At 41.4% G+C, this 13014-nt stretch overlaps 1 protein-coding gene across 1 annotated transcript; it reads right to left on the reverse strand.

The window, feature by feature from the left end:
* Positions 1 to 176: 176 nt before the first annotated feature.
* Positions 177 to 11353, reverse strand: cdk2 (cyclin dependent kinase 2). Its single transcript, XM_062545959.1, has 7 exons — positions 10944 to 11353; positions 10190 to 10267; positions 8213 to 8333; positions 7326 to 7496; positions 1902 to 2003; positions 1067 to 1270; positions 177 to 912 (listed from the first exon to the last, which is right to left on the reverse strand). The coding sequence occupies exons 1-7, from the start codon at positions 11057 to 11059 to the stop codon at positions 808 to 810; spliced, it is 897 nt and encodes a 298-aa protein (XP_062401943.1). The 5' UTR covers positions 11060 to 11353; the 3' UTR covers positions 177 to 807.
* Between the last annotated feature and the right edge of the window lie 1661 nt (positions 11354 to 13014).

Raw genomic sequence — 13014 nt, forward strand, 5'->3', positions numbered from 1 at the left:
CAGTACTGTACATCTCAAGTAAATTTCAAGTTGTAGGATAAAAAAAAATCTTCTATGGATCATCTCGTCACATGATCTAATCCTATTAATTAAAAGTATGAAGAAAACATTATCCAAGAAGAGTTTTAAAACTAAAGCACTATGATCAGTTCATATAGGAAGAAAAGACACGCAGAACAGCTTGGTAACAATTTTATGAATAATTATCAAATGGGTAAAATTGGTCAAACTGACATTAAAACCTACATTTGGAAAAATATTATGAACTACAGAGACTTACAACTTACGAAAAAACTCTCAAGACCCCTCCTAAAATAAATACTATTTCTCTTCTTTCACATGTACTGGCATGGGGTGTGGGAATGGCTGGTGTAAGGTCTTGCTCAGGCAGTTTATTTACCTACTCCCCAGGGAAGGCCAGGATACCATAACACTAACAAAGACAATACAAACCCACAAACAGTGTTGGCTAATCAGGCCACACAATTATGGAATGCAATTTTCACAAAGACACTCACATACCCCTTCCATAAAACAATAAACACACTCAGATAGGTATCCCCCTCCGAAAAAACATTAGATGGAATGTTGGAGAAGTAATGCTGGCATCACGGTTTAAAAAAGATGAAATAAATCACAGAATGTAAGGCACCTGCGTTGAACTGAAGGAAAGGCAGCTGGTACTGTTCAACCCTTAAAAAGCAGGGGTGACACACTGTGCATGAAGTGATGCAGTAACAACAGGATCTCGCAGGGGAGCACCAAGGAGCTCTGTACATTTTGGTCAGTCCTTTTCTGTCCTTTTTGTCACACCCTCAAAGGAGGGATAGGTTTGGACACGTCACGGAAGAACCGATGGAGGAGGGCGTTTTTGGCAGAAATTCTCTTGTTAGGGTCATAGATTAACATTTGCTGAAAAACAAAAGACAAATCTACATGAACATCAATACAAGACAAGCTTTGAAACATGACATCCGTACAGAAAAGTAATGCACATCAGGGCATCCTGAACCTTTTACAAACCTATCATACCCACACACACACAAAGTTAAGAATGTTCCCTCACCCCCAATAGGTCTCTGCCATCCTCATCCAATGGGGGCACCACTTTAGCAAGGTCCTGTCTAGCCCACTTTGGGAAGGACGGCTTATAGTCAGGCATGGAGGTTACCCCCGGCCAAACATTCTCGTCAGGGGTACCAAGTGTGCGGAAGATACGGAACAGCTGATCTATCTCAGAGTCTCCTGGAAAAAGAGCTCTCCTGGTAATCTGGGGGAAAAGGGTAACACTTACATTTCAGCCATTTTAGCAATGGCTAATATCTCAAAGCTTAAAATCATTTTGTGAGTTTACATATCAGTTCTATAATCAGAAGCACACAAGTTTTACCAAATTTAAAGACGAGATGATGATAAGACATTTCTACTTTTGCAAAAAAGTATTTGTAAATGTAAATCAGGTTTCTAGGCCAAATATACTTGTGTATACAAGAAATTTGGTTTCCGCATTTATCCCATCCATGAGTTAGTGAACACACAGAGCACACAGTGAGGTGAACTTGCACATACTAATCCGGAACAGGGAGCTGTCCTGTAACAGCAGCGCTTGAGGAACAGTGAGGGGTTAGGTGGCTTACTCAAGGGCACTTCAGTCGTGGATGTGGGCATTGGAGAGCAGTGCTCAACCACTTCGCCCCACCCACATTTTTCCTACTAGTCGGGGATCAAACTGGCATCCCTTTGGATATAAGCCGGAAGCCCTCCTAACCAGTTAGTCACGGCTGCCCCCATATTTGCATATTTGATAATTACTCAAACAATAATAATAATAATGATAATAATAATAGCATAACAAGAGCTACAGCTGGACGATTGTCCAAGAAAGCAAGACAACAGCATACCATTTCAGCAAAAATGCAGCCCAGGCTCCAGATGTCCACTGCAGTAGAATAGTATTTGCAGCCGAGGAGAATCTCGGGGGCTCTGTACCACAAGGTTACAACCTGAGGATGAACGAAAGAAAACATTCAAGAACACGGGCCATAATGTTAAGTCTGAGACAGTGGTTCTCAAACTGTGGTACGCGTACCACTGGTGGTACGCGGGCTTCCTCTAGTGGTACACCGGGAGTTTCCGAGATTTAACGTGAGCGATCGCTAAACTGCACAGTGATGGCAAGCGAAGGGAGGAAATGAAGTTATTATTTTGCTGTCACTTCGTTGGTTTTATGGCCTAGTAGGTTGTATTTGGTATCTATGGATAGCTCTAGCTCTCCTCTTTCATCTGACATGCGTTCCATATCTCTCTGATAGCGATTTCACGAGTAAATCAAACGAGAATCAAACGAGTATTAGTTTGTCACTTCGTCTGTTTTTATAACACAAAAGGATCGATGTATTTGGTATCAATGGAAAGCTCTGTTTCTCCTCTTTCATTTGATATGCGTGTCATATCTGTGCGATGGATTCGCGTGTAATTCAAGCGAGAGTCCTGGATACGCGGGTGAACGCAGAGCAATATAGACTGTAAATAAGATATACTTTGATTTAACTTTAATTTTATTTTCATACTTGATCGTACAGACAAGTATCTAGTCTCGTTGGAAAGCCCCGGTTCTGCTCTTTCATGCAATATGGTATCATCTCGTCTGTGACGAATAATCTCTGTAATAAGCAATGTAACAGAGAAGAATGGGTGTGTTTTTTGACGCACTTTGCGTCCGTCGGGCTCATATGACCTTCAGTGCAGTTTTAGTGCAGTAACATCACAGTTACATTGTCACTCGATGAGCATCAAGTGTGTAAGTGCAGTTGTGGCTTTGAATAACAGTAAATAATAAAAATGCTAAATGTTAGGAATAAAAATGGCCCTCTGTTTAGATACGCATTGTAGTGACATTTATTTAACATTTCTTAATGCTGCTAATAATGGTGGTACTTGGAGAGACAAATGGGTCATTCCGTGTCAAATCAGATAAGATTGTTGCTGCACCGTCTCAGATTTTGTTAAAACTTTGTGTATATCATCAATGGGTCCTAAAACCAAGGCCTGTGAAATATTTCTGTGGAAATCATCTGTCTTCATATCTTTTTTAGACCTTGAAATTCTTTCATTTTTGCAGCTTGAAAAACACATGCCATGTCTAGGCATTAATATCTTGACAAATATGTTCCCTAGCCTCCCCAAACTTTCTAGGGTGGAAGATCAACTCATAATAAGCATGTGTAAACAGTTTAAAGTCTGTACTAAATGTCTCTTGACTCTCGAAAGGGCCCTCAATTTTGGAAAAACGTGCATTAAGTGTGATATTTAGGGTATTAAAAAAACTGTTTATCTTTTTCACTTGGTATCAGTCACTATTTCCTCTTCAAATACGGCAGTTAATTAATGTTTTCCCACAATTTGAAGTCTCCACGACAAATAACCATGACAATAATAACAATAAAACAAGGCATGTTTGTATTTTGTGTCATTTTCATGTAACTGAAATGCTATGTGGGGTAGGTAGTAGGATCATGAAAATCTATGTGGAAATAGAAAAGTATATGTACATGTAGTGTGTAAAGTTCTAATATTGCATCCAAGCCCCGTTCACAGAATAAATGCATGTAGTTACAGGTGTTTTGGTAACACCAGAATAAACATTTACAATAAAAAAAGGGACGTTTGGCACCCCCCTCTGGCGAAACAGTAGCATTTTGCTACTTTTACAAGGCATTAACTCCGGTAGCTATTTGAATGGAATGGAAAGGCTATATTTTACTTCTCGTATTCAAAAAGAAGCAGAAATTCCTAATACCTTGAAATTGAAAAGGATGCCAAATCCACCGAATTATGTACTTGAAATGATGTTTTAACCATTAATCTAAAATAGGCCTTTCATTAGTTGGTGGCTGTGAAGTTCTCAAAGGCCATCTGAATATCTTCATACGTACTGCCGTCCTGTCCTGGTAGTGGCTGGGGCTGGCACAGCACACAGCACATGAATGGCAGCTGGTCCACTGGGGTGCAGGAATTTGACCTTGTAGTCCTCCAGCTCCTCTGACTTCTCCAAGGCATACCCTACCCACCATTTTCCATCATAGACACATATTGCCCTACCTGCACATCATGCTGCGGTGCCTGAGTGGCATGCTGAACAGTGTAAGACGTATGAAGATATTCAAATGGCCTTTGAGAACTTCACAGCCACCAACCAATGAAAGGCCTATTTTAGATTAATCGTTAAAACATAATTTCAAGTACATAATTTGGTGTATTTGGTATCCTTTTCAATTTCAAGGTATTAGGAATTTCTGTTTCTTTTTGAATACGAGAAGTAAAATATAGCCTTTCCATTCCATTCAAATAGCTACCGGAGTTAATGCCTTGTAAAAGTAGCAAAATGCTACTGTTTCGCCAGAGGGGGGTGCCAAACTTCCCTTTTTTTATTGTAAATGTTTATTCTGGTGTTACCAAAACACCTGTAACTACATGCATTTATTCTGTGAACGGGGCTTGGATGCAATATTAGAACTTTACACACTACATGTCCATATACTTTTCTATTTCCACATAGATTTTCATGATCCTACTACCTACCCCACATAGCTTTTCAGCTGCATGAAAATGACACAAAAATACAAACATGCCTTGTTTTATCCTTATTATTGTCAAATTCATTTGATTTGGAGACTTCACATTTTGGGACAACATTAACAAAGGATTATATTTCTATAGAAAAGACTCATTGATGGCAGGTGTGTCCCAATAAAAAAGTTTTGAGACCCTCAATATCACTTTTTTTGCATGTTTTTTCAGAAACTAGGGACTTCTGTACAACCAATGAGACTGTGGTACAAACATTTAATCATTGAATCTTACTGAGAACATGCTTGTCTTCCATTCTATAAAGTTTAGTCAGGCTAGGAATTATACTTTTTAAGATATGAGTACCTTAACATGGCCTCCAAGATAAGGTCATTTAGAGAGTGTAAAAAGGCAAGGGCAAAAAGACAATGAAAACAATAGAATTGAACAAAAATATTTTACAGATTTTAGTTATGGAACCTAAACATTGTGTATACAAACTTTGAAGAAAATCCGAGTCGGTGCTGCAACCATTTTCCTGGATTTTGTCTGATTTGACACGGAATGACCCAAATGTTTTCTGAGGTGGTACTCATTGGGAAAAGTTTGAGAACCACTGGTCTGAGAGATACTTATCTTTGCCATCCTTCAAATTAGTTTGATCTACTTAAGATGATCTGATATTCCTGATACCTGATCCTCAAATAATCTTTGTAACACAGCAGCCTTCTGCAATGTCATTTTCCAGAGCAGTACACTCAAGTATGGATAAATTATACTTCTTATGCATTTTTACAAAGTGCAGTAACATGTCAATCCATTCAAGTGGACCCAGCAAAACCTAGTATTGTTATGGGGGGAAAAAGAGAAAGAGATCTACAGTATCCCGATACATTTTACCCATTGCTTAGTTATTTTCAACAGGCAGCTGCCTAAGCATTAATGAGGCATTCCATCCATGCGTCACCTTGTCTGTGAATGTGAGTAGACCATGTTTAGGCCTTATTTCCACGCTAGGCTTAACCTCTGCTGCACCTTTGTGTGTGAGTTGAGTGTGTGAGTGAGTGTGTGAGAGAGAGAGTCAGTCCACACAACGCTCCTTTTTTTCTTTTTTAACCGATAAACTGAGACATTTTATCAGCTATGCCTTGCGTCCACTCAACCCCAGCATTTTAGGAGGCCGTACCCCATCTTTTTTGAAAGCGCGTGAAAGTGGGCTTTCTGAAACAGTCGGTTAACTTTTGTAACTTTTGCTGCCATGTGTACAGCAAAGCCTGGCAATTTCAATGACGACACAGCCCCACCTCTGACCTGACATTCTGCTTGTCAGAACAAACCAAACCTTCTGCTTGTCATTAAAATGTTTTACTCCCCCCCCCCACCCTCCCGCCTAGCGGGATGGTCTAGGGTCGCACCGTTGAGGCCAAGCCTGCGCTAGGCTCCAGGCCAGCCTAGCCAATCAGAACGCTCTATCTGCGTCCTCGTTCAACGAGTTGGGTGTGAGACCATGTTGCAACAACCATAGAGAACAACAAAAGATGGAGGAGGCTAACGAAGCGAGCTTGTTTGAATCGGCTTTGGAAGAGATAGACTTGGGCTTTTCTTTGAAGTTTGAGCAGAAAGAAGCACTCAAGTCATTCGTTTTAAAGAAGGCTGTATTTGCCGTTTTGCCGACCGGCTACGATTGGTCACAAATGCTGGCCTATTACGTGCAGAGGCAGTTTGAAAGACAACTGTTCATCCCACCCACAGGCTTCAGCTCTGTGAATGGTACGACCCCAGACTAGGCCTGCACGATTCAGGGAAAAATATGAATCACGATTTTTTAGCTTAGAATTGATATCACGATTTTCTGCCACGATTTTTTTTGTGGTGTTTCCTCGCAGTGCTGCACCGAGGGAAAGGCATAGGCTGCCTTGCAAATCACACGAGACTGGCCCCTCGTCAAAGTCAAGTCAAATGTATTTATAAAGCGCATTTTCGTAGGCTATATATTTTTTGTTTGAATCCAAAATACATCCACACCACTGAATGAGAGCCTGTATCGGAACGAGTCTCGTCACTAGTAGGCTACCTTGCTTTCATCAATAGCCTATCCATTTTTACTATCTCCTGTTGCACTAGTTCGTCGATGTTGCAGCATTTGCTGTTACAGCTGGACTCTCCGAACTACAACTTTGGCTTGACAAGGCGCTTTGTCATTGGCTGAGGGTGAAGCCCTGAGCTTTGTGAGAGGAGAGCCGGGAAGGAAGAGCAGCGCTTGGGAGCGTTTTAAAAGTTTAAAGCTCACACAAGAAATTAGCGTGTGTGCTGCATGAATTAAATGACTCATTAAATTAAATGTGAATCGAAATCAATGAAAAATTAAATCGCACACAGGGGTGAATCGAGATCGCGATTTTATAACGATTTATCGTGCAGGCCTACCCCAGACTATACATTTCTGTATAGTTTGGCTTGCCAGGCTAGCATTGTGTATAAGCCGCAGAACAGTGTTTTATGCAAGTTCAAAGAAACAAAACCATATTAACACCATATTAACTGCCCCCCCTGTATTAACCTCATAGCTGAAGAAATTTTTCAAAATCAATGTATAATCCGCAGCTAATAGTCAGGAAATTACAGTAAAGCGCTTTCTGCCAGTTTCATCTCTTTGTGCACACGTGCGCGTGTGTAAACCATGTGTAGGTCTTTCTTCCCACCTTGAGCGTAAGCTCTGCGGCACCTCTGGTGTGTACAAACATGTGTGAGCTCACCTCGTGTGTGTAAGTACGAACGGGCACACCAAAAGCCCTGGCCAGCCCAAAGTCGGCCAGTTTGATCTCTCCCTGGGCGTTGATGAGCAGGTTCTGAGGTTTCAGGTCTCTATGGAGCACGCGGTGGGAGTGGCAGAATGCCAGACCCTGCAGAAGCTGGAACAAGTAGCTCTACAATAAACAAAGGAAACAAACAGATGGACAGAAAGAAAGAGTCAGAAATCAGTCATGTAAAGGAACAGCGGAGTGAACTCATCAGATGATGCCACTGAATAATGGCGATATGACTAGACCACATCTTCACAAAGACACATCTTTCTGAATGTCATCCGACTTTGCCACAATGTCTGATTCTAGTTCAGTCTTACTTATCATGTAATCATCAAGGACAATCGTGTCCTATCGGACCTTTTAAACCTTTCATGACCTGGGGAGAGGGAACCGTCACCCGAGAGCCCGGACATTGTTCACTCAGTTTTAACTGTGTAACTGTTAAAACTCTGCACACTGTCGGTCAAAAGCTTGGGGTCACTTAGAAATGTTTTCATCATTAATGTTGTAAATAACGGAAAGAAATGGCTGATCTTTAATGCAATATCTACATTGCCCATTATCGACAGCAACCATTCATCCAATGTTCCCAGTGACCCCAAACTTTTGAATGGTAGAGTACGTTGTGTGTAGTCAGGCAAGACGAGCTTATGTACAGCACATAAGAAAAAAACTATTACCAAGATTCAGACACATTTGTATTTATACTTTCTAGGCGTGACCAGATAAAAGAATATTTATAAAGACGCTAATTTAATTCTAAGTGGAGTATGTGCAGAGGTATTCTACAAGCTGGACTGGGAGCAACTGGTGTGGCGTTCCTACAGCGCATGCACCTTGACAAGAGGGAGGGAGATTCCTGTGACAGTGGTGGAATCCATGAACTTCTTGAGATCCTGGTGAAGGAACTCAAAAACCAGGTAGAGTTTGTTTTCTGTGTGGATGACATCTCGCAGCCTGGGGAGAGAGAGAGAGAGGAAAAAAGAATGGGTATAACGAGGTCAAATATAAACAGCTGTATTCAAGTTTCAGATTTGGTTGAGCTTTGACGTGGAAAAAAATTAAAGAAACAATGAGACAATGTTCAGATATTAAGCTGGATTGCTTCATTATGAACTATACATAAACATTTGACCATTATTTTGCTGTGTGCAAAAGTTTGGGCAAACTACTAAGTCAGCACACTCCTTTGACTTTGAGTCATATTTTTGCTCCAGGACATTCACATTCTGAATTAGAGGATATATCCATTCTCCCCAAAACATAACAGATTCACCCACCTGACCACATAATCGATTGTGCAACTGTAAAGGAATGTCAATTGCTACTCTTTTCCCCAAAAGGAAAACACCTCTGATGATTGTGACCTACACAATTCTGGGTACTTTGGGGTTAACTGTAACCATTTTCTGAGGCTGAAAACGCACCAAATCACACAATGTGGTCGTTTTGGGTGTCGTGGGTTGTAATAAAGGTTGTCGACGATCAAACTGACTACTTTTTTCATTCGTTTTAAGAGTTTAAAAGAAGAATTTCTAGTTGTCTTGCCAATCGCGCTCATAGTAGCCTATACGCTGACGTCGGGTCCCGTAGCAACACAGTAGGCTACAGTTGTATGAGGCTGCTGAGCCTGTCTTGTTGGCGGTGGCCTGTTGGAGGGATTGTAAGAAAAGTTGTAATTGTCAAATCGACTCGTTCTTTTTTATTTCTTCATCTGAAGAGGAGGAGAAGAAGGATTGGCAGCGATTGCGGCCGGGGCAAAAGTATAGTGTGGAGAAACCAGGTCCGCAGAGGTACGGCTCGCCAGCACCTGGGCTACCTTGTTGAGTTTATTATGTGGTGTCAAAACCGCAAGGATGTTTTTCCCCCACAGTATTTTGGCAGCAGCTGCCGCCAAATTCGCCAAATTCTACCCTCCTGCTTGAATCAGACCGTCATCCGAACACAAGGATGTTTTTGACAGTAGGCTAGCCTATGTTGGCAGCAATTGCTAAATTCTATCCTCCTGCTTACCCAAGCTAGAAGAAAACCAAAAACTCTCCTCTTAAACTCTTCAAATTAATTTTAAAAGTAGTCAATTTGATTGTTGACGACCTTTATTACACGCTACGACACCCAAAACGACCAAATTGTGTGATTTGATGCACGTTTTAAACGGCCTCAAAAATGGTTACAGTTAACCCCAAAGTACCCAATTCTGTGCTTACAGAACTTTTTTAGATACTACTTTCCATACTACAGAGAAGCAAGCAGCACTGTATAGTGCAATGGTGCATCGTGTGCCACAGCACCTGTGACAGATAAATCTTTAGTAATATGGGGGGGGGGGGCTGACAGGCACAAATGTCACAAAAAGTGCTTAGGATGGAATCGCGAGGCTGCAGCTTAAGCTTACTGAACGCTGAAACAAACTTTGAGGAGTCTGACTTAAATTGCCGTAGGCTGACATTTCTGACAGACAACTCATGACCTGCTGGTCCTAATGAGTTGAAATAAGGCTTAACAAGTTAATGTTGTGTTCAGAATTTGTAGAAGGGTGTTCAAACTTCTACACATGCCATAGTTATAGATAGTAATAGTACTGACTTAAAATTTCACCATATGGATCCTGATTTCTCTCAGGTGGTGCCCAATCATTTGCAAACAACTGTATCCATCCCACAGAAAGAAAACACATTACATTTCAGTATGTAGAGCTGATAACCATGGATCAATAAACATGCTGATGAATCATTGACGACCAATGGGGTATTATATGATTGGGATCAAAGATTGAAATTAATCAACGACAAAAGACAACATCTAACACATACTTGACAATGTTTGTGTGGTTCAGTTCTTTTAGAAGGGATATCTCGCGGATGGCTGTGCTGGGAACTCCTTCGGTTTCCCTGTAACATAGGGAAGAACTTCAGCACTTTAACAACAAACTTTCATTTCCAGTATTATCACAGGATACCAGATTTCTCCACACACCAACGGCAGCATGAGCAGGCAGTGTCTGCCTACCTTGTTATGTCATATCGATATACCACTACAGTGCTTATATAATTCAACTTTCGTCTATATTATCACGCAAATATTTAAATGAAACATAATGTTACTCCCTCTCCCTCAAGACAAGCTATCAAGACATCAGCCAAAGACAAAGGGATGTCTGCTGTTTTCAGTCTGCCTAAGCAGCTAATAGCTAGCGAGCACACTTTGAATTGGAAGCTAATTGAGCTCAATCTCACCATACAACTTTAATTGTTCAATGCTTATATCAATGGAGGTATCAAGAAATAGTTACAAAAGGAATGCACGTGGGTGAAGAAACTGAAAGCAGATAACGTTACTCTCGTGGACATGTAGGTCAACAGAACAGGTCACTTGACAGTTGGCTTGGCTAACTGGCTAGCTTCAAAGAGACCTCTCAAGCTTTGTGCCTAATCAGACAATGCTAGCCAGCAAGGGTAGCTACAAAAACATCTGTTGTAGTTGAGCATTCTGCTAGCTAGCATCAGCTTAATCAAAAAGTAGGCATCATCACTCTTATCCTTCTTTTGACAGGACTCCATCACTTACGTGTCCAGTCTGATTTTCTTGAGGGCAACAGTCTCTCCCGTGATTTTGTTTTTTGCCTTGTACACCACACCGTACGTGCCCTCCCCAATTTTTTCCACTTTCTGAAAGGACTCCATGTCACTCTTAAGTTAAACTGTGCTCTTTTCCGGGCCAGCACCCTTCCGCCCGCTGTTTGATCGGAAACACAAAACTTGCAATAGCCAGGCTAAAGCGAACTAACGTTACAACAACAGCTGAAACTAAGTTATGCTAAAGTCTCCCGTGTAGCCTATGTTCTATACTTCCTGCACAATGTCCCGCCAGAAGGGAGTTGGAGCGGGAACACATGAGGGCAAACGTAAAGCCACAACACACGAAGACTAGCTAGATGGCTGTTCCTAGTAAATGTTCCACAAAGTAGATATCTGAAACCCGCCAATTCCCGCGTTTCTCTAACCACGCCCCTTGAATAAAGCCTCAGCCCCTACCGCCCTCAAAGTGAACCTTGTTATCTCATTGGTCAGAAGTGTGAGAACACTCCCCTGTCCCGCCACAAAACGACGGATACATCATCAAGAGTAGTGACACTTTTTCCAACCTGCGAGTGTAGGCGCCAGACTGCCCGCCGGCGGCTTCAAATTCAAATTCAAATTCAAATTCAAATCTGTGTGGTGAGACAGATTTTCTTGGGGTCATGACCAGGGGCGGTTTGAAATGTCCATAGTGAAGACTGAAATCCCCTTTCTTCACTCCCAAATGGGTAATGAGATATGCCTAATACCTAAACAATGTTTAATTCAGTATGAGAAAGTGTGGCATATGATTATAGATCATGTGTATCATGGTATCATGGCATGGAAATGCGGCTGATTGTTTTGATGGAGGCCTAGGGTGGGTGCGCGCAGCCTGAGGTGAGGTCAGAAAAATTGATGTAGAGCTTGTCAATGTATGTAGCCTAGGGCAGGCTACTGTCATTGTAACCCTTGGACCGCGAAATGGACCATAATAAATTAGTATTAGCTAATGGCGATTATTTGCCTGATCCTGAGCTGATAACGGAATGGGTAGCCTAAGTGCCCAAAGACATTAGTGGCCAGAGATTCATTAGCAAGACATATCGGCTACACAGCTATAATATATAGTCTGGTTGACAAGCCGTGACACAACACAAGACTGAATTGTGAATTGACAAACAATTGACAGTTCAAAGGGATGGAAAATTTTAAGTTTTCTGACCCTGACATGCACACACCTTTTCTGTGACATGAACCGTGAAGGGGGCTTTACACACAAACACACACAACCACTATTCCTTGTGACAAGACCTGAAAAGAACATGGTTCTCTGGATGTTTACAAATATTGAAGATAATTGTCAATCTCTCCCCCCCCCCCCCCCCCCCCCCACCCCACCCCCCAACACACACACACGGGCTAAACAGACAAGGGCTAAAAACATGGTCATAATGGTATTTTGACTTCAGTGGTTTGGTGGAAAGGTAGCCTAATACTTGTCCAAAACACTGTGAATAATTAAGACATCTTTGATACAGTAGGGATGGATGGCTTCCACTCATCCATGTGAGCACAATTGCCAGTGAGAGTCAAATATAATTCCTGTTGATCCTGATTAGGTTCGCATTCTTTGGATTTCTCTGTTCAGAATGCCATTTCCCTCTGCATTTAGGTCCTTGGGAACCTTTGTTTTTTAGGTGAACGGGATTAGTGAACGTGATCCTAAACAAGCCGTTTGCAAATAGGCAGCTGTAACACTTATCACATAACAAACATCATTTTGCGCAGTTATTCAACATAGGCCTACTCTATGTTGCATCTAAGCCTGATGCTTAATACAGACAACACAGACATAATACAAATGTATTATACAGACTTAAAACAGTTTATAAGTATAAACAGACACATGCCAACATATCTAGATCCCTTTCTCACCAAAACATATTTCCTTTTTTCCTTTCGTAAATTGATTTAACTGCATATTATCTTGGAAACAGCTTATTACTTGAGTGAGCTGCATGCAGTGTAATAATAGCAGTATAGTAGGCTATTACTTGCCTTCAGTGCAGTGTTGTTGG

The sequence above is a fragment of the Sardina pilchardus genome, chromosome 9 (genome assembly GCF_963854185.1).
Source record: "Sardina pilchardus chromosome 9, fSarPil1.1, whole genome shotgun sequence".
NCBI classification, from domain to species: domain Eukaryota; kingdom Metazoa; phylum Chordata; class Actinopteri; order Clupeiformes; family Clupeidae; genus Sardina; species Sardina pilchardus.